This window comes from Anser brachyrhynchus, assembly GCF_964034855.1.
Source record: "Anser brachyrhynchus genome assembly, chromosome: 26".
In the NCBI taxonomy this organism is placed as follows: Eukaryota; Metazoa; Chordata; class Aves; order Anseriformes; family Anatidae; genus Anser; species Anser brachyrhynchus.
In genome coordinates, this window is record NC_137719.1 from 6,883,049 (window position 1) to 6,905,631 (window position 22,583).

Here is a 22,583-nt window from a genome sequence, read left to right on the forward strand (position 1 = left end):
GCGGCTGCGGCTCTGCGGGGCGGGGCGGGGCGGGGCCCTGCGACGTGCGCGGCCCCGCGGGCACCGCGTTGACGTCAGCGCGCGGGGCGGGGGCGCGCACGGCACGTGGCGGGGGCGGGGCCGGGCCCGGCGGCAGTGGCGGCAGGTGAGCGCCGGGCGGGGCGGGGCGGCTCGGTACGGAGCGGCGCGGGATCGGCTCCCGCTGCGGGCGGCCGGCGGGGCGGGGCGGGGCGGGGCGGGGGGGCAGCGCGGGGCCCGGCCCGGCCGCGGACCGTTAACCGGCAGGAGCGCGGCCTCCCCGCCCGGTGCGGGCCGCGCCGCAGCGCCCCCGCGCGTGGGGAGGTGCGGCCCGGCCCCGCCGAGCGGCCGAGGGCTGCGGGGCCGGCCGGGCCCTGCCGTGCCGCCGGGCGGTCCCCGGTAAGGCTCCGCGCCGGGCCCAGGCTCCGCGCCGGGCGGGGCGGGCCGCGGGGCGGGGCGGGCCCGGCGGCCGCAGCCGGAGGGGGGCTGCCCGCCTCGGCCCGGGGGGCGGTGCTCGCGGCCGCCGGCCCTGCGCCGCCCGGGGCGTGCCGCGGTCCCCGAGCCCCTCCCGGGGCGGCGGGCGGCCGGCAGCACGCGGACCGGGCTGGCGAGCGGCGAGCCCGGCGCAACGGGCGGCTCCGTGCGGGGCCGCGGAGCCGCCTCCCCCGGGGAGCCGCTCGGGCGGGCGCCGTGCGCCCCGGGGCAGGAGCGGAGCTGCCGGCCGGGAACGCTGCAGAGCCGGCGGCTGCGACGCGCCCTGCGGGGGAGCGACGGGGGAGCACCGGGGCCTGCCCAGCCTCTGCCGCGTGCGCTTCTCAAGTGCCTGTCCCGGGCCGTCCTCAGGCCCAGGCTCGTGCCCTCCGGTGGCAGGCGAAGGCAGCGTCCGGAGGCCGTTCTCCCCTCAGCTCTTTCCAGCAGCCCGCGTTGGCCTCCCGCGTGCCTCTTCTGCCGGGGGCATCGCCTTCGAAGAGCCGTGCTGTCGGTTGTTGACCTTTGCCTGGTCCCCGTGCCCCGGCGAGTTCCACTTGGGCTAATCACCGGCAGTAATTCTTCCCTTGGGCTAGCTTCCTGTCACGAACTGTTTGTAAAGCAGCAGAGGGTGAGCCGCGCCCCAGGAACCCGTGTACAGGAGCAGAGGAAGTGATTCCTGCCTAGGAATCTGGGGCCTGGCTGGCTCCCTGCTCTCGGATTCCTCCGAGATGAGAGGGGCGGTAAGGTCTTTGTCACTCAGAGGAATCCTCTGTCGCTCCATTGGCTCCTCTCCTGTATTTGGGACCTGCTCAGAGAGACTGTTGACATCCTGCGCTCCGAGGGTGGTTCTAGACGCAGCTGCTCAGTGTGAGGTTTGGGTGGGAGGAAAGCGCGGACTGTGCATCTGTGGCGGTCTGAGTCCGCCGTGCCTGCGGAGCTGCTCGGGGTGATGCGTCCTCAGCCTGAGCACTGCCTCTGACAGTTCAGAGCCCGCTGTCCCTGGCCTCCTGCCACCCTCTCCAAGTTGGCGTCTCTCAGAGTTGTGCGACTTGCCTGACTTCGGTTTCTCTTTCCTCTGCTAGTGCTGGTGCCATGCGAGTGCCTAGTCTGCCAAGAAGCCAACTCGCTGTTTGAAGAGTTTTCCAGGGACACGAGCTTCATTTAAGTCTGTTACGACCCTTCAGCGTGAGTGGATGCCTGGGGCCTCTGGATTTAAACTTGTTACAGGCATCATGCAAGGATCTGCGCCAGTGCCTGCGTCCTCGCAGAAAGAACAATAATAGCTCTACATGCGGTAGGCTCCTGCAAGTGCCAACTCCCTCGATCTCCTCCAATGCAGGCTCAGGGATGGACTCCACCTTGTCCCCGTGAAGAGATACTGCATGCTCTCAGCAGCCAGAGGGGAATTCTACTGCTGGCGTCTTCACGAGCTGCCCCACGGCAGGACTTGCTCAGCGGCACCTTGGGAGAATATCCGTTCACACCGTTGTTTCACGACAGTACTTGCTGCAGACCCATGGAGGAACTTGCTTGCATGCTGCGTCTCCTTTGAGCTCCTCAGCCTGCGCTGTTTGAACTCCCCGGGGCTCCTGGCAGTCTGTTTGCTTGTTTTCCCAACCGCTCTCCCTGATCCTGTTGCATTCCCTCTCTTGCAGAGCCCAAAAAAGATGTGAACTTTGGAATGGGGTCTGTGAGCAGCTGCGGACTCGGTACATGTGTAAGACTTTTGCTGAATAATAGCAGGACTGGTTAACTGCTGTGGGCAGCCTTTCTGCCTGGCTGCAGGGTTGCAGGGCGCCAGCCTTGCTTAGGCCCTTCACCATGTTCCTCCTGCTCCCCTTTGACAGCCTGGTTGTTAATCTCTTGGGGATTTCCATAACTGTCCTCTTCACTCTGCTTCTGGTTTTCATCATTGTGCCAGCAATTTTTGGAGTCTCCTTTGGCATCCGCAAGGTTTACATGAAAACATTATTAAAGATCTTTCAGGTAAGTCATGTTCTCAAAATTTTGAGTGTTGGAGAGTGTTTACAGGGGTCTTGTCAAGCATAGTCGTGCTAGGAAGAGAGACTTTTGCCCCTCAGCAGAACATCGTAGATGACCGGGGCAGGAGGTTGGTTTGCTGGTGACGCGCTGGTGCCAGATGACCTGCTGGAGTCATCCCAGCCAGCTGCAATTTATCGGACTAATGATCACGGGCTGTTGGTTTTTTTTTTTTTCCTGTAATTAAGCCACTAAGTCTTCAGACAAAGCAGTAGGACAGGACAGCATAGGCAGTAAGTGTGCAAACAGTGCAGCTGTCCTGTACAGCCGCAGATGTGCTGGGAGGAGGTGTGTGCTTGGACGGGTTAATGTCCCGGCAAGGCTGAGTGCTGGTGCAGTTTGATGTGGAAAGAAGCCAAAAGGGGCGTAGAGCACAATGGGGAGGGACGAGGCTGCAGTCAGTGGGCTGCTTATCTCCAGTACGTTTGGATGAAGCACAAGCAGGCAGCAAGGCGGGACTTTCTGTGGCGTGAACCTTGAGCAGTCTGTGGCCAGAACCCAGAACTTTCAAGACCTTTCTGTCCCAGAGTGCCGCCTGCTTATCTGCTGAGCCCAGCAGCCACATTTGGACCTGCGGCCTGAGGACAACCAGCAGCCCTCGCTGCCCCTCTTGACACAGAGAAGCCAAGTGGAATTTTCCAAGCTGGGGTTATGCTGTTTCCCTGACTGCCTTTGCAGAGTTATTTTATGAGCTGTCTTAACCAGCACCTCTCCTTGAATCAAGTCCCTGGTGAGACCAGAATTTTTGCCAAACTCCCAATGGATAAAACCCAAACCACCCCACGCTGCCAGCCCAGGGAAAAGGAAGAGGGTTGCCATGTGCTTAGTAGGGAAGTTTCAGGCTTATATGTGTAGTTCAGACTGCTACAGTGTTCGGTGCAGCTGCTGCTGCTTGAGCAGGGCTGATTTTTCCTGGGACGATCTCTGTACTGGCTGGCTTGGGAGGGCAGCCCTGCGGTGTGATTGGGGAGTCCCAGGGCATTGTGCAGTGCTTCATTAACGCAGATGTCTGAAACCCCGGCTTCAAATTTAGTGACTGAACTGAGAGAAAAAATACATAAGAGTTTTGGTTTATCCAAAACGGAACATTTCACTTTACTTTTTTTTTTTTTTTCCTTCTCTCCTTTCTTTAATTCAGTTCTGGAACATTTACTCTCAACACATGTTTTGGTGTTCAATTTTGAAACTATTTTTCTGAAAAGACTTTGAAATCTATTTCAGCTTTTATCAAAGGATCTTTGTAGTGGGAGAGAAGAGCACTCTGGCAGAACTGCTCACAGTTTGATGGAAAACTCAGCGACTGGGGCTGGTCATTGAGATATGTATGCCTGGGGAGTGTTATTCATAAGGAATATTTTCCAAGCTCTCAAGGCCAGTGTTGCAACCCTGGCCTGAGGGGCAGTACCTGAGTCTGGCAACTTGCGGGGCCCATCCGGGGTGCTGGGGCCCGGGGTGGCAGCCACACACCTGAGCTGGTGCTGAGGGGGACCCGCCTGGTGCTCGGCAGGTGTCAGTCTGGGTTTTCTGCCACCGCGGTCACTATGCAGAGGGAGATGTGCTGGGCTGGCCAGGAGTGCCTCCTTCTCAGGCTTCCCAGCTCCTGCTGGGTCAGAGCTCCTCTTCTGACTTCTCCTGGGATGGCAGCTTCTGGACAATCTTCTGCAGTCCTGCAGTTCCTTCTGCTGGCAGAGGAAGCTGCTAAATGAGCTAGGCTCTCCACCCACAATTAGTATTCCCACATCCCTGCCTCCTCATCTGGTGGTGTCAGGGGCTGAGACTGGGAGCCCTGGAGTTCCCAGCAGTTTCTGCTTCTTCCCAGGTCCCTGATGGAGCAGCTGGCTCAGAGCAGTAAGCATGTTGCACAAGTCTGCCTTCGTGAACTTGCTCTCCCAGGCTTGTATGCAGGAGAGTGCCACTGGGGTGGTTACTTGGAGGACAGGCAGGAAGACTGGTCAGAAATCCAGCCTGCAGTTTTTCCTGGTTCCCTTGGGAAGTAGATGAGAAAAGAGATTTCAGTGGATGACAAGTAGTCTGGGCATGGGATCTGGCTGCGGGAGCACTGTCTGAGGGTGCTTGCTGCTGCTCTTTTGGACTGAGAAGCAGTAGCAGCTGTTAGCTGAACCGGGGAGGGGAGCATCCCATGCCCTCATGCGACTGGCCTGAGGTGTATAGCAGCAACCTGAAAACACGGTGTCTGCTTTGAGTTTGGAGGAAATCAGGATGGGAAAATAGTGCCAGTCCCATGACCTGCTTCCTGAGCCGCGTCACATTCTGCTCCAGCAGGAGGGCCCGCAGGATGCAGGGGCCCCCTGGAGGTTGTGCAGTGGTAACCACGTGCAAGCTACAGCAGAGCCTCCAGGACACGGAGGCTGCAGAAAGTCTTGCTGTGCCATCTCACCACGGAGCACCTTCCATCTTCTGGTGCTCGTTCTTCCGCCGGGGCTCTGCTGTGCAGAATGGCACGCTCGTGTGTGCTGCGTATTAAGGCTTTCCCAGGTGCTGGTCACCTCCCCATCAGTCCTCCTGCCCCGCTGTAGACAAATCTCTGCTGTAAGAACTTTCTTCCCAGCCCAGTCCCTGCTTCCACCTCAGTTCAGTTGCGTGTTCATGACTCACACTCAGTTCTGTACGGAAGCCTCCTGCCTTCATCTCATCTTCTCCCGTTAACTGTGGTCTTCCCTGAAAGCCAGCTGTAAAACGGGAATTCTGAAGTGGAGCTACAGGCTTTGACAATCTTGATTGCCATGTGTGTCTCTTGCAGTGGGCAACACTGAGAATAGAGCGTGGTGCCAAGGAGAAGAACCATCCGTTATACAAGCCCTATGTCAATGGTAAGATCGTGCCCTGCGTGGGCACACATGAAGTTCAAATTTCTGTATGGGAGCTGCGGTAAATGGAGTGTCTGTGAGCAGCCGAGGTATGATGGGAAAGCCTCTCCTTGCAGGTGGATTAGCTAGGTGGCTATGGAGAGATCAAGTGCGTGAGGCACCTAGAGCTTGCTTCATGTCTAGGTAGCTGGGAGGACTGGTTTGTTCCTGTCTGGGCTGGAGGACGGAAGGGAAACCCTGGCTCTCGGCTGCCTTTGAGCGGGCAAGTCACGCTTTGCTCAGAGCTGCCCGTGGCCTCTTACAGGTATCATTGCAAAAGAGCCAACATCACTGGAAGAGGAGATCAAGGAGATCCGCCGGAGTGGCAGTGGCAAAGCCCTGGACACCCCTGAGTTTGAGCTCTCAGATATCTTCTATTTCTGCCGCAAAGGCATTGAGACCATCATGGATGATGAAGTGACCAAGAGGTTTTCAGCTGAAGAGCTGGAGTCCTGGAATCTGCTCAGCAGGACCAACTACAACTTCCATTACATCAGTCTGCGTCTCACTGTTCTCTGGGGACTGGGTGTTCTCATCCGCTACTGCTTCCTGCTGCCCCTCAGGTGAGTGCTGCTGTGAAACGCGCCCAGTGAGGTGGTGCTGCGGCCTGTTGCTGCTGCAGCAGGTGCAGCTGGTCCTCAAGTCCCACGGACCCTGCTCAGCACGATCAGGAGCGACCGGCTATGTGATGTGCAGGGCCTGTGGCCTGGATTTGCTAGCATTTAACTTCCCTCTTTCTGCAGGATAGCCCTGGCGTTTACTGGCATCAGTTTGTTGGTGACTGGTACTACAGTAGTGGGATATTTGCCAAATGGAAGGTAAGTTGGTCTTTGAGAGAAAAAGGGATGGGGCAGCCCCATGTGCCATTTGAGACCTGATAATCCTGAATTTTTCTGGAAAGGCCTGTCTGTTCTGCCTGCTGCAGACGAGGCACAGGGTCCCGGCATCTGTAGCCTGTCAGGAACTGACTCCCTGTAATTTTAAACAAAGGAGCTAAATACGAACGTTATGCCCCTTGGCAGATCTCTCAGCCCTGGGCTCTGAAAGGAATAAAACCAGAAGAGAACAAAGGCCTAAGTTTGCTTCTCAGGAGTTATGAATCAGTGGTCATAAGCTGACAGCAAAACCCAGTAGGAGATGTGTTTCTACGGGCATATGAAGTCTCAGTTGGATCTCATGGCCTGAGACAGCTGGGCCAAGTGGCACAGTCACAGGGAGCCGGGGGTGATAGTCTCTCTTCTGGGCTGCAGGTGTAAGGAGTTCCTCAGCAAGCACGTCCACCTGATGTGTTACCGAATCTGCGTGCGTGCCCTCACAGCTATCATCACCTACCACGACCGGTAAGGAAGTGCTGCCTGCTGCAGATCATCCTTCCCCACCAGCCACTCTGTGCTGTGCCTCTTGTAGGCCTCCCTCTTCATCCCTCTGCCCTCACCTGTGTCTTTGTTTTGCATTTAGAGAAAACAGACCCCGAAATGGAGGCATCTGCGTGGCCAATCACACATCCCCCATTGACGTGATCATCCTTGCCAGCGATGGCTACTATGCAATGGTAAGGTCTGCGCCCCAGCTCTGCCTGCCAAGGCCTGGCCACATGTATTTTTGGAGCAGCAAGTATATTGCATAGGGCATGTTGTGGGCAGAAAGAGGCTTTTGCACATGCAGAACTGCGTGAACTCTCAGACCCTGTGCACTGATACCCTGTTGCGTTGCTTTCCAGCAAGTTTGCCTGGAATTCAGAGCACCAAGGCATTCTGGCCACCGCTTTGCAAGGAGAGTTTTTGGCTTTGCTCTCTATGGAAGAGCAAGCTACGTCCTCAGCTTGGCCACCCTGGGGCTTGCTGCGTCTTTCCAATCAGAGTCTCTCAGCCTTACCGGGGCAGGGGTGGAAAGATGAACCTCAGCTTGGCTTGGCTATGGAGCTGTAGGAGCTGCCTTGGCCTTCAAGCGTGCCCAGGTCTTGTAACTTGTGTCTTCTCATGCTGTTCAGGTGGGTCAAATCCACGGCGGGCTGATGGGTGTGATACAGAGAGCCATGGTGAAGGCTTGCCCCCACGTCTGGTTTGAACGCTCAGAGGTCAAAGACCGTCACCTCGTCGCCAAAAGGTGTGACAGTTGCTAGCTGCAGGGAGAGGTCTGGAGGCTGGGAAAGACAGGGGGCTGCCCCCTTCCCTTGGGTGAGGACACTGCCTCTCCTCGTGGGTATTGGGAGAGTGTGGCAGTGTTACTGGCATCCAGATAGTCCTCGGTGACTGAAGGATAAGCACTGGGTGCTGTGTGGGTTGCTAGGACAGCCCCTGTGCCGTGTGCTAATTGGTGACACTCTTCTGTTTAGGCTTACAGAGCACGTCCAGGACAAGAGCAAACTGCCTATTCTTATCTTTCCAGAAGGTGAGTCGTGGAGTGAGGCCAGAGCAGCACCTGGTGGAGAGGGCGTGCTGGGACAGTACCCTGTTTATGTTACTTCCTTATGCAGCCACGGGCCTTGAGAGCCTTCAGTGAGGCAAAGGGAACATTGCAATTGTAGAGCTAACTGAGCCCAGAACGCACAAGTCATATGTGCTGTCTTAGTGATGCTGCACCTCTTGTGCACACAGAGAGCAGGGTTTGGAGTGAGTGTTAGGGGTCAGTTGCTGGATGCCTGTAGGTGTATAGCTTAGATGTCCGAACTGACTTGCAAGGGGAAGTTCAGAAGATTGTGCTTGCCTTTTACAGGAACCTGCATCAACAACACGTCTGTGATGATGTTCAAAAAGGGGAGCTTTGAAATTGGAGCCACAGTTTACCCTGTAGCCATCAAGGTATGAGAAAGCAAACATTCTTACAGCAGAAGTAGTCCTCTGCGTGAGAGCTCAGTCTTAGTGGCTCAGTCTTGGCACCGATGGGTCAGCAGCCTGGTCTGAGGGCATGGGGACACTGAGGTTGCTTCATGTGGTGCACTGGGGAGGGCTGGCCTGTAGCTGGGCTTTGGGTAGAACTCGGAGCCTCAGGGAGGGTGCATCTTCTGCCTGACTTTCATGAGCTCTTCTGCCTCTGTAGTATGACCCGCAGTTTGGAGATGCCTTTTGGAACAGCAGCAAATATGGCATGGTAACCTACCTCCTTAGGATGATGACCAGCTGGGCCATTGTCTGCAGTGTCTGGTACTTGCCCCCGATGACCAGGCAGGTAAGTAAGCTGAGCCTGCCCTACCTGACCCACCGCGCGACTGGCCCTTTTCTTCTGCTGCATGGTGTCATTTTCCCACAGCCTGAAGAGGACGCTGTCCAGTTTGCCAATCGAGTGAAGTCAGCCATTGCCAGGCAGGGAGGCCTTGTGGATCTGCTCTGGTGAGTCCAGGCAGGCTTTTCTCTTCCTGCTGCTAGGATTCCTTGTTCCTGGGTCCTGAGAAGTGTTTGTGGGCTGCAGAGCTAAGTTTGCGTCTTGCGTTGGGCAGATTAGGCCTATGGAGAAATGGAGATGCGTCTCCAAAACTGCTGTTCTGTAGTCAGGACCCAAATCTTTCCTTCTTCTGTGTGTGCTGGGCACCAGAGCTTCATTCTGTGATTCTGGCTTGCGCTTAGACGCCCTTGTTCTACTTGATGCTGCTAGCAAAACAGGTAGATCTTGAGAACCTCTCTTGTCAGGCACTAAGATCTTCAGAGCCTCGGAGGTGGAGGGCCTCTGCAGGCGTTGTGCTGTGGTGGTATCAGAGCATCTCACACTTCAGACAGAGCTGCCATGTTGCGCACTGTGCAGGGCCATGGGTGCCACTCCTGGCAAAGCGAGGTGTGAAAGAAACTCCCCTTGGGGACAGTCAGCCCGCAGTGTCCTGGCAGCCTGAGGTACAAATGCAGCTGTCCGGCTGGTGTGGGACCTGCTGCTTTGAGAGGCCCCAGCTGACGTGTCAGTGCACGCCTGTAGCTCCACTGAGCATATGACTCTCTTCACAGGGATGGAGGTCTGAAGAGGGAGAAGGTGAAAGATACGTTCAAGGAGGAGCAACAGAAACTCTACAGCAAAATGATTGTAGGCAACCATGAAGACCGGAGCCGCTCCTGAGCCCTCTCTCTCCAGCACTGATCCTGGGCCTGGTCAGAGCCCTCTGCCTCCAGCACGAGCCAGGGCTTGTCTGAAGCAGCTCTGTGTGTTTGGACTTTGGCTACTCCAGAGCTGCTTGGACTTGCTCGTTCGTTCTCTGGCTTTTTCCCGGAGGCACTATTATTGCCTAGAGTCTTCAGGCCCTGGGCAGCTCTTGGCAAAGATGCCTTCTTGTTACTGTTACAGTGAAGCCCCTTGCAGGGGCAATATTAAATGAAACACTTCTGGTGTCATATGCTTCCATGTGGTGTTCACAGGCTCCGGGGGAGGGCTGGTGTGTTGATGTGCATGTGTGTCAGTCACAAGTCTCCCACAGCACAGAAACTGGTGAGCTACACTGAGATTAGCTGCCTTGACAACCAAAGGATTCTTACGAGCCTGTGCCTCTCAGGTCCATGGCACAAAACCCACGGAACCAGTATGTGGTCTCTCACCACTCCCGGCTTTACCTCCACAAGGAGAGAAACCTTTCCTCTTCCTTTTGCTACCCTCCTGCCATAGCCTGACCATTGCTGCTTCAGCATCTGAGTAACGGCCTCTTTGCTGGGGTTGCTCAAGCAGTGAGGATCATTCTCCTTGGAAGCCTCCTCCTGTCCCCTGGGTCTGCAAGCCGCCAGGCAATTGTCACTGATGCAGCAGACGGGGCAGGCTTCTGATAAATCTGTATGTGCCGTGCTGGGAGCCCAGGGTGGGCAGGAGGCTCCGTAGCTGGGGCAGGAGATCCCCTTTCAAATGTCTCCCAAGGAAGATGTTGAGATCTGGTCTTGATATGCACCAACTTGCACGTTTATAAACTTGGTTTGTTGCAAGGAAGTAGAAATCTTGTGCTGGAGGTGGTAGCCTTTTCAGCTCTGTGAGTATATTATTCAGTAAAGCAACTTGTATTTGAGCATTCATCCTGTGTACTTTCCAGTTATCCATATGGTCCTACAAACTTTAGCACTTTAATTGGGTCCTCTCCCTCCTCTTACATGCTGTTTCACTGCTACCCACAGAAGCCCACTTGCATTCGCTAGAACATTAGAGGAGGCGATCTTTATTAAAATCCTTCTTTGTGCCCAGAGTGGTGGTTGCTGAGCAAGGGCATCTGATGCCTTGCAGGTCAGGACAGCTATCCTGTGTTGAGAGTCCTTAAATATGAGTTTCTCTGAACAAGCTCCCAATATGGATTCAAGGTAGTTTCCTTTCTGCTTGTTTTTATTTGGGTAAAACACTTGTATCAAGAAAGAGGCAGAGAAAAGAAAGCAAGAGAAAGAAACACAAATTCCCTTAACCTTTCCCAAAACATACTGTGCATACCCTCACGTTACTCAGTTGTGTGCCACCTTCCAGCTTTGTATTGTTACTGTATCTGAAACTATTATTTTGGGTCAGGTAGGGTATATTGACCTGTGCCCAGACAAGGTGCAAGCAGGGTATGCACAGAGCAGGGGGTGTCCCCATAACAGAAACCCTACTTTTCACCATGTGCTATTTTTCACCTGTCCTATTACTATCAGCTTAGGCACAGGTATCCTAAAATCTTCCCAATACAATACCTGAGAGGAGACAGTCCTCCTTACAGTGATGTAAAGCTACACTTAACAGCGTATGATCTATTAAAATGTAATTATGGGAAATATTTCTGTACCAAATTGGTTCACCTTTGCTTCTTGCAGTGATCAAAACATGGTCCTGCATAAACACACACACAGACACATTACCTAAATGAACATGGGGTTCAGTTATCAGTGATCTGTTACACATGATCCCCATTAACGCCAGCATCACCAGGAGAAACCATGCTGCTCTCATTTGGTGATGGAGACAACTTTATTGGCCCCATGCTTTTCATTATTACCCCTATTTCATATTCTCTTCTGCCTAAGGTCAGACATGGCAACTGATGTAAGGGAAGAAAAAAATAAAATGAAGAAAAGTCTGGTTTATTTACGTTTCCACCAAAGATATTAAAACAAAAGCAGCTGAAGCCAAGCAGTGAATAGTTAGCAGCATCTACAGGGTTGAAATGAATTGCTTGTGCTCCGGTATTACCAAAGGAAGACAAAATAACAGCTTGCTACTAATAGATACCCGAAGTACTAGGGCTAGAACCCCTCCTGCAGGAGTTTATAGTGGTGTTAAGGAGCTATTCACCAGTAGTTTGGTTTACCAGACTCACTCTTAGCAGCCATTCACCAGTCCTCTATCCATGTTTCTTAGCTGATGGGGCTATTGCTTAGCTGCTTAAAAAACAAAAAAGTAACCTCTTTCTTGTCAGTTTTTGTTGGCAGTGTTTGATCACCAACTTTTAGATGTATGAGAAATAGAGGGTATAACATACATGCTGTGGGAGCTACGCTTCAGTTCCCAAGGGGGTCTGTGTTACCCCGTAGCACTTTCCCGCACCGTTTAACCATAACATTTCACTATCTGTATTTGCTCCGGTTCCTGCTGGAGTCAGATCCGTGCCCAAAAGGCTGCTGCTGGCCTCGTGGCTGCGATGGTAGCCTCTGGCCAGCCCCAGCCCCAGCTCTGCCCAGGTGAGCTCTGCTGCTCTGGCCCCAGGGCTCGCAAAGTTTTTCCTGCCCCAGGGGCCGCTTGGCCCAAACCCCAGCACCGTGCCCTGGTCTGACCGGCTCTGGAAGGGTGCACGAGACCCAGAGCGCCGCAGGGTCCGGGCTGTGCCGTGCTCTCTGGGTGCCCCTGGGCTGAGCTGCAGCTGGGGCCGCTGCACTGGGCTGGGGATGTGGGCAGCGCGTCGCTGCCCAGCCAGCCCCCACCTGGGCAGGGTCTCAGGGCTCTCCTTCACCTTTCCCCAGCCAGCAGCCCGCTCCGGTGCACCCGCCTGCACTCTTCCTGTCCGCTCCAAGTCAGGCATCGTCTTTGGCCGTGCAGCTGCAGCTGCGTGCACAGGCAGGGGCTGTGCTCCAGCACCTGGCGCAGCCCCGGGTGCTGGGACCTGGCTGCCGGTGCCCACAGGTTCCCCCCGGGCTGGCTGCCCCAGCCTGCTCGCAGCCCCCAGGTGCCTCCAGCCACTGCCGTGCTCGTGGCCATCCTCGCGGCCCTGCTGCTGCTGGGGTGCAGCACGGCATGCCGGACGGGTTAGGAGGCACGCATCCATCTTGCCTTGGCTCCCCCCTCCCCATGCCCCCAGTCAATACGTCTCTCTCCGATGGGAAAGTTAATAAATTTAGCTCTAGATTAAAAGTATCGATCATTTCATTTGTAAGCAATAAATAACCAGGGGGAGCGCTGGGCGGCCCACGGGGTAGGGGCTGCCGGCTCTGGCTGCAGCAGCCATGCAGCCCGCTGGGGCCAGGGGCCCTCATATGCATTCTGCCCGGATGCTGGCATTGATTTGCTATTAGTCTCCCCGCACCACCCAGTAGCACATCATTCCCGGAGCCGCTATTAATGGCCTTTTGATAAATAATCACTTGTAAGTCAATAAATTTTTATTAAACAGTGTGGCGCTTTGATTTATGAAAATCCGACGGGGTTTGTCTGGGAGAAAAGGGATGCGGAATTGAAGCGGAGCTGCCATCCATCTGCCTGCCAGGCCGCCCTGCCCGCGCTCGCGGCCGCACGCCCCGGGGCAGCGGCCGTGTGCTGCTCGGCGGGGAGCCCGGCCCCACAGCAGGCCCCGGCCAGGGCCACCAGCAGGCCCTGGGGTGCCAGAGCTCGCTCGCACCATGGGCCAAGTCCCACCGAGCCCCCGGTGCCCGTGGGGGCTGTGTGCGGCTGCGAGCGGCCCCAGCAGGTGAGCGGCGCCGGGTGCTGGTGCCGGCCGCGGGGCCGCTCTGCCGACGGAGCTGGCAGCCCCACGGCCCCGGCTGAGCGGTGCCGCGCGGACCCTGGCCGGCTGCGGGCTGCACGGGGCAGGCGGGCTGTGGCTGCGATTTGTCTCTCTCCTCGGCTGCAGCAGGCCCTTTGCCACCTGCTTTATTTGTCTCCCAGCCCTGACGTGGCATCAGACAGGTGTTAAACTACTTAATCACTTTAAAATTGTTTTAATTTTCTGTTTTGTATTGATCTCCACAGCACCAATTAATCAGCTCACTGGACCAGGCAGTTAGTACATTAAAAATTGTCAGCCACACTGGGCAGCTTAGAAAATGTCAAAAAAATATCCCGACAGCAGCCCCGCACTTCGTCCATGTGGAGCCTGCTCCCGCCGAGCGCCGGCTCCGTGCAGGGACGGTGACGGTGACGTGGCGCTGCCCTGGGCCAGGGCCTGCGGGGCACGCGGTGCACACGCAGTGCGGCGGGGGGACCTCACGTCCCATGGAGCCCCCCCCGTCCCATCAAGGCACCAAAGGGGCCGTGTGGCCGGGGGAGAGCTATGCCCCCCCCCCAGCCCCCCCCACTTCCCGGGGGACCGGCCAGGGAGCTGGGGAGGGGGGGCTCAGCCTTCCCCAAGCCCCCAGGAGTGGCTGCAGAGCAGCCGGGGCTCCTTGCAAAGCCCAGCTCATGGTGGAAAGTGAGGGGGCTGAGAGGACCTGAAGCCAAACACGGGCCTCAGGGCCATGCAGGCAGGCGTGCAGTGGCTGCCTGCAGCCCCGTGCCTTGTGGGGGGGGTGCTGGGGGCTGCTGCAGAGCCACGGTGCTGTGGGGGCTTCAGGGGGGCTCAGCCACCGGCACTGCCTGCAGCTGGGGGGGGTACCTTGGGTTGCAGCACCTCTGTGCCTGTGCCACACTGCTAATCGCTGGCTGGTGGGCCGGCAGCACCTTATCTCCTATCGATTTCCTCCCGGGACACAGCAGCTCTGTTTGCTCATACCCGGCTGGCATTTTGCTGGCTCTTGGCTGATCAACCGACCAGCCCGGCGGGCCCCAGCAGGGTGCCCATGCCCGTGGGAGCCCCTTGGGCATCGCAGGCAGCTGGAGGCCACTGGCCCCATGCGGCACCCACCATCAGTGAGAAGGGGCCGAGCCCCAGGGAGACGGGGTGTGGGGGTGCACGGTCCCCACGTGTGTGCAGCCCCGAGGCAGCAGCGGGCTGGGTGCAGCACGGGGGGGGGGGGGGGGCGCCAGGTTGGCAGCAAACACGTCGGTGCTATTGACACTGCATCAATCCTGCAGCCCTGACAGGTGAATGGGTTCTCACTCACACCGTTAAGATAAATGATATTTATTTGCTGCTAATAGGTTCCAACAAGAGGCCCTAACAAGTGACTTTTGAACCAGCACCTCTTGCTGCAAATGCATGCCCAAGCGGGCAGAAACCCTGAGAAATGTTCCCAGGGCTACCCCACTCCCTTCCTGCCCCCATGCACAGTACCCCAGCCACAGCCCCTTCCCCTGCCTGGCACAGGGACCCTTCCCACCCCATAGGTGCCTTCCCAGCCCCTCCCCAGCCCAGCCTCGCGAGGGCATCCCCAGACCACACACCCATGAAGCAAGCACTGGGACTTGGCTGTGGCTGGGGCCTTTATTTCATTGGTGCTGCTGGCACAGCCGTGCTTGCTGCTGCCCACGCCTGCTGCAACCAGCCCAGAGTCAGGAGCCCCAGGCAGGAGCTGCTGGGGGGGGGGGGAAGGGGGGGGGGGGGGTGCAGCTGTGCCCCATCTCCACAGCCAGGTGTCTGAAGGGGCACAGAGCAGGCGGCTGGGCCGGGCCGGGCACCCCATGGCCCCAGGGACTGGCGGTGCCGGCGTGGCTGTGCTCAGCCGCTGTGCGTCCCCAAGCCCAGCACCGAGAAGGCCGCGCGGTGCTTCCTCAGCAGCAGCCGGATCTTCTCATCATCTGAGTCGGGGTCCAGCGGCTTGTTATACTCGTCGTCCTCAGTCTCAGAGGCTGCCCGCTCTCCGCCAGAGCCCCCCGCCCGCTGCGAGGATGAGGAGGGCTCCAGGGCACTCTTCTTCCTCCATTTGGTGCGTCGGTTCTGGAACCAAACCTGCCACCCCATGGGACTGGCTCTGTTAGTCGCCACCCTGCCATGCCCCCTGTGCCACGTGCCCCACAGGACCCACGCTCACCTTCACTTGGGACTCCGTCATGCCGAGGGAATACGCCAGCCGTGCCCGCTCGGGCCCTGCCAGGTACTTGGTCTGCTCAAAAGTCTTCTCCAGAGCAAAGATCTGGTGCCCCGTGAAGGTCGGGCGTGTGTGCTTCTTCTTGTGCAGGCTGTCGGCCAGGTGAGCGGGGGCTGCATGAGAGGAGGGAGGGGGGTGAGCGCCTGGGCTCCCCGCGGTGCTTGGCTCTGGGCAGTTCTCCCTTCCCCAGACACTGCGCCTGCATGCCCCCAGCCTCAGCGACCACACAGTCCCTCTATCCTGCGACCCCACTCCAAATTAAAACCGTGTCCCGGCTTCAAGGCTTCAGTCCCATGCTGGGAGGGCTGTGCAGCCCTCTGTGCTCACCCCACAAAGCCAGATCCAGGCACTGCACCTGCTGCTCAGGAACGGGACCGTTTTGCTGAGCTGAGAAGGGAACAGTTGTTAGGAGCAGTGCATGACCTCAGCGCTGCACAGCACCAGGAGCACCATGCCCATGCCCTGCACCTCGCTGGGTGCACGATGGGAAGGCAGCACAAGCGGGTCGGCTCATCGCCATGCCGAGAGCGGGCAGCTGAGCTGCCTGACCCTCGTGAGCCAAGAGCAGTGCCTGGAGAGAGGAAACGGGGCTGCGGCTGCAGGTGCTGAGCAGCAGAAGCTCCTGTGGGGAGCGCACTGGGGGGGGGTTCCTGCAGGCCAGCAAGTGCGGCCACCCTGCCCACCCTCCGTGCTCCCCCACCAGCTGCACCAGGCAGGCAGCGCCACCAGCTCCCGTCCCTGGCCTGAGCTGGGCCGGGCACTGACCCAAGGAGGCTGCTGGGGGCAGGGGTCTGCAGGGGCAGCGGGCTATGCCTGCCCTCATCAGCCGTGCTTTGCCGTGGGGCTAAGCAAAGAGCCAATCCCCACCATCGTTCCTGCCCCTGCTCTCGAGCCAAAACCTCTGCGTCCCGGTGCAGCCTGCAGGGCGGCCACCCGTGCCTCGTGCTGGGCCATGGAGATAATGCGGCTCGGGTGGCTGCCCCCTGCCCCAGCCCCCGTGCCGTCGGGACGGGACTCTGCAGAGCCCCAAGGTGCCACACCGCTGCCCGCGGCCTCCGCCTGCCCCCCGCCGCCCCCAGCCCCGCCGTACTTACGGGCGCCGCACTGCCGGCCGCCCCGCCAGTCGGGGGCCGCCTCCGCCCAGCAGCTCCGGCCCCGTGGCAGGTAGTCGCTGGCGGCCTTGGGAAGGGCCCCCACCTGCGGCCCATAATAGACGCCCGGGGAGCTCAGTCCGTTAAATCCGCCCGCGTGGGGGTAGCTGGGGAGGAGGCTGCTGTTCGGCGTCGCCGCCGGCCGGCCGAGGATGTCGGAGATGCCGTGCGGGGTTCCGGCAGCCAGCTGGGCGCCCAGCCCGGGGGGACCCAGCTTGTAGAAGGAGCTCTGCACCGAGTACTGGCAGACGGGCGCCTTGGCCTCGGGGAAGGCGCCCAGCGAGGGGCCGTTGAGCAGGAAGGTGCCCGGCAGGTTGGTGTCCATGTCTCCGGCACCAGGGCAGCCCTCAGAGGCCGGCACCCCGAGCGCGCGGCAGGCGGCCCATCCCTGCCGTGCCGGGGGCTACCGGCCCACAGCGTCCACGCCGGCCGGCGCGTGGCCAGCGGGCGCCTGGGCGACGCCGGGACCCCGGGCGGGCCGGCCAGGGGGGCCACGGCCACGGCGGGCGGGCGGGCGGGCGGCCACGGCCTCGGCGAGCAGCCCCGGCTGACCCCGCGCCCGCCGAGGCCCCGCCGCGGGCACTCAACTTGGGCTCGGCGAGCGGCGACACCTCTGATAAAGGTGAGCGCCATTAGAATACGGCGCGCCCATTGGCTGCTCGGCCGCGGGGCCGCCGCCCATTGGCCGGAGCTCCGCGGCCCGGGCTCCCGTTGGCTGCTCCGCGGGGCCCGCCCGGGATTGGCCCCGCGCAGACAAATCGCGCTCTGAGAGCCCGCGGCCGAGGGGCGCCGCGGGGCCGCGGGACGGGACGGGGCGGCGGGCGCCGCTTCCAGCACCGCGGCCAGCGGACAGCGCGCGGCCGGGCGGCACCGGCACCGGGACCGGGAGCGGCACCGGGAGCGGGAGCGGCACCGGGAGCGGGACCAGGACCGGCACCGGCACCGGCACCGGGAGCGGGACCGGGAGCGGGAGCGGGAGCGGGACCGGCACCGGGAGCGGGACCGGCACCGGGAGCGGGAGCGGCACCGGCACCGGGAGCGGGACCGGCACCGGCACCGGCACCGGGACCGGCACCGGGAGCGGGAGCGGCACCGGGAGCAGGGACCGGGAGCAGGGACCGGGAGCGGGAGCGGGACCGGGAGCGGGACCGGGAGCGGGACCGGGACAGGGACCGGCACCGGCACCGGCACCGGGAGCGGGACCGGGACCAGGACCGGGACAGGGAGCAGGGACCGGGAGCAGGGACCGGCACCGGGACCGGGAGCAGGACCGGGACAGGGAGCAGGGACCGGCACCGGGACCGGACCGGGAGTAGGGACCGGGAGTAGAGACCGGGACGGGGGACCGGGGCCAGGGGCCAAGGACCGGGACCGGGAGCAGGGACCGGGACCGGGACAGGGAGCAGGACCAGGGACCGGGAGCAGGGAGCAGTGACCGGGACTGGACTGGGACCAGGGACCAGGGACCGCGAGCAGGGACCGCGAGCAGGGACCGGGACTGGGACCAGGGAGCGGGACCAGGGACCAGGAGCAGCGGCTCGCGCCGAGCACCCGCTGCCAGCCATGGCAGCACCGCAGCCCCCCGTGTGGCTGGGTGGCACCCCAGGCACCGCGCGTGGGCTCCCAGCAGCGGTGGGCACGGCGGGTGGGCACGGGGAGCAGATGGGCTGGGGGGGGGCAGCCGCTTCCCAGCCCATCCTGGACGAGGCTGCTGGTGGGTCGGCCACGAGACCTGCTTGGGTGGCTGGGGGGCAGGGGGGGAGCCAAGGGCATTTGTGCACCTGTCAGACTCCCCCACGAATGGCGGTGCACAAAGAGCTGCGAGCCCCCCCGAGTGCCACCTGCACCCCTGGCAATGGGGTATGGGCAGAGAGAGGAACCCCCCCCCCCAGCCACAGGTCCCGCAACCTCTGTCTTCCCCTCACCCTTGGAAAAGCAGAGATGAGACGCGGTCTGTGTTAGTTTCTTTATTAATTCATAGTCTGATAGCTGGTGTACAGGGAAATGATCTATACATCAAGGGCTAAGACAGGGAGATCCAAAAGGCTTGTTTCCATAACAATTAAAAAAAGGAAATAAAAGTAATTTTTAAAACTTCTAAAAAGCTTCTAGTGTGCAGACTGCAGCATTCTCTAGGCTCAATGTCGGGTGCAGCCTCCCTCTACCAGCCCTACGAGCAATCCGAGCGCAAAGCAATGTCACTGCAGGTGCCGGGCACGGTTGCAGCACAGCACATTCCCTAAGGCGTATACGAGGCCAAAGCACAGGACCCAACACAACTCTACAGTGATGCTACGGAGTCAGCTGTCGCAGTGGGTCTAGGTAGGTTATTGTACACAGCAAGGGTGATGGATGGAGAATCTGCCTACATGGCTCAACTTCGGGGTGGGGTGGGGAAGGGGTTGTTTTGCTCTCCGGGGCTAAGCTGGGCCATTTGCTTTGCTGCAGCTAGGCTTCTTAACCAGACTGCAGAGGAGCCGGGGGCTTTCCTGGCAGGTGCGCACCCGCTGCAAGACAGTAGCCCTGCAAGAAAGGTGGCCCCTGCCAGGGCCACCATTGCACGGCCTGAAGCTGGAGGTGGGCTTGTTCTGCATGTGGCTACAGAGAGCAACCTCATGCCCTGCAAAACAGGCCCCCGGCCAACTCCATGGGAAGAGCAGGGGCGTCTCCACACCACCGTGCTACAAAAGCCAGACCCCCACATTGGTTAGGTAAAGGACAGAACTGGGGACATGGGACCTACTGCCACTGTCTGCATCCTGTCCTCCTAGGGTCAAGTTTTGTAGCAGATTCAACCTCCTGCACCTCTCTGCGTCGCCTGGGCAGCCCTGCCTGTCACCGCTCCCCTGCCAGAGCAGCTGGCCCGGGTGTTGCCCTGGCTCCCAGCATGGCTGCTCAGCCTGGGCTGCTGCAGCAGGGCCTTTCTCCTGGCCAAAGTGCAGCCACCGAGGGGAGCAGCCCCCCCATATTTCTGGGGTTGGTCCTGGGAGGGCCAGCATCCGTGGGGTTAAGGGTCTGTGCTCATTTGTGCCCTCGCAGGGAGGCCAGGGGACCCTGCAAAGCCCTTGCACAGGATGCGCAGTGCAGGCTTTTGACTCCTGCCAGTTCCTGGCTCATCTCCTGAGCAGATATTGTGCTGAGTAGAGCTAGGCACAACCCTGTGTGTGGCACAAGCATCCCCTGCTCTGTCTCACTACTCCTCTTCCCTGGGCCCCAAGCACCTCAGTGCAGGCTACCAGCTTCACCCCAGCTGAAGCCAGCACAAACTGGGGCTTGCACCATGGACCAGCCCAGGGGACTGTCCCCACGGGCCCCTGTCTTCAGGCCAGGAAGGGCCCAGGCTCAGGCAGAGGGGCACAGGGCAGGGGCAGTCTGCTGCCCTTTTACTCCTGTAGCCTCCCAGCTCTGTTCGCCAGAGCTGCTCACATACTCCAAAGGCTTTGCCCATCCTGCAGCCTGAAGAGGTATTTGGGAGTGGAGCTTTTAGTGCTTTGTACATACTGCTAGAGTGTCCCTAGGGGTTTGCATAGTATTTATTGGTTCATATACACAAGGCTGATTGCTGTACAGTTTACACTTTCAACACAAGCAACGAGCCCAGAGCCCTGCCCTGGTGGGAGACGCTGCACGTGCTGGGGAGAGGAAGGGCAGCCCTGCGCCAGCCCCTCTGCCCAGGGCAGCCACGCTCCCTGCAGCCCTCCTCTCCCACACCTTTCCAGCTGCTGCCCTCCCCATGCCCCAGCACTCACTGAGAGGGAGGAGAAGTGAGTCCAGCAGAGGCAGCACGGGTGACGAGGGTCAAGCCCCTCTCCTTGCGCGGTGAGCAGCCATGCTGCTCCAGCCTCCCTCCTGCAGCTGGAGCACAGGCGTGGGGATGCACTGACACACACGGATCTGCGAGGGTGGGTTCTCCTTCCCTCTTGCGTGCGGCCAGTCCGGCTCTCGCCTCCCAGAGGAGCTGAGAGGATATCCCTCGTGCGTGCTGCTGTCTTTGGGCTCCTGCTGGCAGTGGGGCAGGGACGGGGGCCCCTCCGTCTGTTTTAAGTACTGTAGCTCATGCGTCTTGCAGTCAGTCAGTCATGCGAGTAGGACGGTAAGTATGTCTCGTACAGAAATCATGCCATTAGCCTATAGAAACATGTACAGCCAGCCCTGCTCCCCTCCACTCTTTTCCTCTCTTCTCTTCACAGGTTGGTGTCAGAACATGTGTGGAGTTCAGTGGTTTGGCGTTGAGGTGAGATCCTGGAGAGACACAGAGAGAGACAGAGATGGGGTTCCCAGGCATTTGTGGTGGCACAGCCAGGAGAAAGGGAGGGGACGGCTGGGTATGTGGCAGTCCCAGCCCTTTTTGCACCCTGCGCTTGTCCTACGTGCACCCATTATGCCCAGTCACCACAAGATAAATTTTGTGGGGGGTGCCAGAGAGACAGCAACAGAGCATCAGTGCGTGCTCTCTCTGGAACAGATGGCGTAGATGGTATTGATGTTGCTGTCCCAGCTGCAAAAAGCAGTGACAAGCAGGAGCTGAGCTGCACCAAAGGCACTGTGGCACTGGGAAGGAGCTGGGAGGGCTGCTGTAGGCTTTGGGGCGGACATATCCCTTTGGAGGCCAGTCCCGAGCCCCCAGCCTCACCTAGGGTGAATGACCGCGCTGCGCTCTCACAGCAGCAGGTAAGATCCCCCAGGTTCCTAACGCAGTCCCTGAGCTGTTTTTGCATGCTGTGGAAACAGCAGGAGCTAAGGAGCACCACCGCAGAGAGAGGTAGACCCAGGGACTGTCTGAGGAGAGGGGCAGGCAATAGGTGTGGGGACACAGTCTGCATGAGCACGTCCACAAGCACAAGTGTTTTGACTGTCACGCACCACAGACAACCCACTAACACAGCAAAGAGATTAGAGGGAGAGAGAGAAGACACACACATCACGCACGCACAGCGAGGCTGGAGGACGACTGCCCCTGCTAGGCAGTCTCCTCCCTGGCGCAGGCAGGAGCTGGCAGCTGGGGAGCCTGCGTGCCGTGCCTGCCCCCGGGTGCCGCGCTGCCAGCCCGGCGGCGAGTGCAGAGCGTCAGGACACGGCCGGGTCCCAGGGCGCTGTGCCAAGCTCCTGCCTTAAGCCTCCTTGTTCCACCTAACGGGCGGCTCAGGGTGCAGGGAATACACACGAGAAAGGATGATCCAGTGCTCATGCTGGGGATCAACAGAATAAATGTCCCGTGACAAGAACAGGTCCCCTGCCCTCAACCCCTGCAAGCCTTGTGTTCCTGCACTCCACCTGCACCACATCCCCGCTGCTCTTATACGCAGCGGCATCCTGCCATGGCCTGCGCCCCCTTTCCTGGCCCCCAGCAGAACCTGTGTGGGGTAGCACAGCTCTGCCTGCCCCCACCTCTTCGCTGCGGCCCCTCTCTGCCGGCTGAGAGCTGGGCACAGCCCTGCCGCACGCCCCCAGCAGGGTGCTCGTGAGCCGCAGCTCAGCGCAGGCAGCAGCACGGGGAGCTGGCACAGAAGGAAGAACAACGGTTGAGTTACCTCAAAAGAGGCCATTTGAGGGGGTCACTGCTTTCCCCTTTTCAGGCTGGCTCGTTTCACTATCTGAGCCCCCATCCTGCCCCCGGAGACCTCCAGTTTCGGGACACGCGCTTGTACCTCCTCCTGAGGGAGCCGCAGGGACAGGAAGCAGGACATCACCCAGGTGAACAGACAGACACACAGAAAAGGACAGGAGAGGGAAAGGCAGAGTCAGTTGGCAGAAGACACCAAGCAAGAAGACGGGTGCAGGGGGCAAGAGCTGCCCCCGGCAGCCACAGAAGGGAAACAGGAGAGGAAAGCAGGACAGAAGAAAGGACAGAGGGTGGTGGAACTGCAGAGCCCGCACGTGCTGCAGAGGCAGTGCTGGCCCCAAGCAGGGCACCCGCAAGGCAGGTTACGAGCCACACC

General features: G+C 59.6%; 3 protein-coding genes across 19 annotated transcripts in view; 1 reads left to right on the forward strand and 2 right to left on the reverse strand.

The window, feature by feature from the left end:
- Positions 1-54: 54 nt before the first annotated feature.
- GPAT4 (glycerol-3-phosphate acyltransferase 4) lies at positions 55-9,709 on the forward strand. 3 transcript variants are annotated; one of them, XM_080568159.1, is made up of 13 exons: positions 55-145; positions 1,572-2,475; positions 5,291-5,360; positions 5,662-5,959; positions 6,140-6,214; positions 6,647-6,736; positions 6,855-6,948; positions 7,387-7,502; positions 7,732-7,787; positions 8,112-8,197; positions 8,436-8,564; positions 8,646-8,725; positions 9,329-9,709. In XM_080568159.1, the coding sequence occupies exons 2-13, from the start codon at positions 2,311-2,313 to the stop codon at positions 9,435-9,437; spliced, it is 1,368 nt and encodes a 455-aa protein (XP_080424285.1). In that variant the 5' UTR covers positions 55-145; positions 1,572-2,310; the 3' UTR covers positions 9,438-9,709. The 3 variants fall into 3 exon arrangements, with proteins under 3 accessions (XP_080424285.1, XP_080424283.1, XP_080424284.1); XM_080568157.1 differs by having other exon boundaries at positions 8,436-8,725; XM_080568158.1 differs by lacking the exon at positions 55-145 and adding an exon at positions 633-1,229 and having other exon boundaries at positions 8,436-8,725.
- Positions 9,710-14,493: 4,784 nt separating this feature from the next.
- NKX6-3 (NK6 homeobox 3) lies at positions 14,494-17,238 on the reverse strand. Of its 2 annotated transcripts, XM_080568161.1 has the most exons (4): positions 16,588-17,238; positions 15,821-15,880; positions 15,437-15,606; positions 14,494-15,354 (listed from the first exon to the last, which is right to left on the reverse strand). In XM_080568161.1, exons 1-4 carry the CDS (start codon positions 16,967-16,969, stop codon positions 15,124-15,126), a joined length of 843 nt encoding a protein of 280 aa, XP_080424287.1. In that variant the 5' UTR covers positions 16,970-17,238; the 3' UTR covers positions 14,494-15,123. The 2 variants fall into 2 exon arrangements, with proteins under 2 accessions (XP_080424287.1, XP_080424288.1); XM_080568162.1 differs by lacking the exon at positions 15,821-15,880 and having other exon boundaries at positions 16,588-17,234.
- Positions 17,239-18,596: 1,358 nt separating this feature from the next.
- The window catches only part of LOC308182905 (ankyrin-1-like), a 71,600-nt gene continuing 67,613 nt past the window's right edge, over positions 18,597-22,583 (reverse strand). For 8 of the 14 annotated variants that reach the window (XM_080568248.1, XM_080568243.1, XM_080568251.1 and 5 more), the window contains 2 exons: positions 22,176-22,298; positions 18,597-20,886 (listed from right to left, as the gene is read on the reverse strand). In XM_080568248.1, the coding sequence (XP_080424374.1) occupies positions 22,200-22,298 (99 nt within the window). In that variant the 3' untranslated portion in view covers positions 18,597-20,886; positions 22,176-22,199. The remainder of the gene's footprint in view (positions 20,887-22,175; positions 22,299-22,583) is intronic. The other 6 variants (XR_013942147.1, XR_013942148.1, XM_080568242.1 and 3 more) reach the window with 1 other exon arrangement.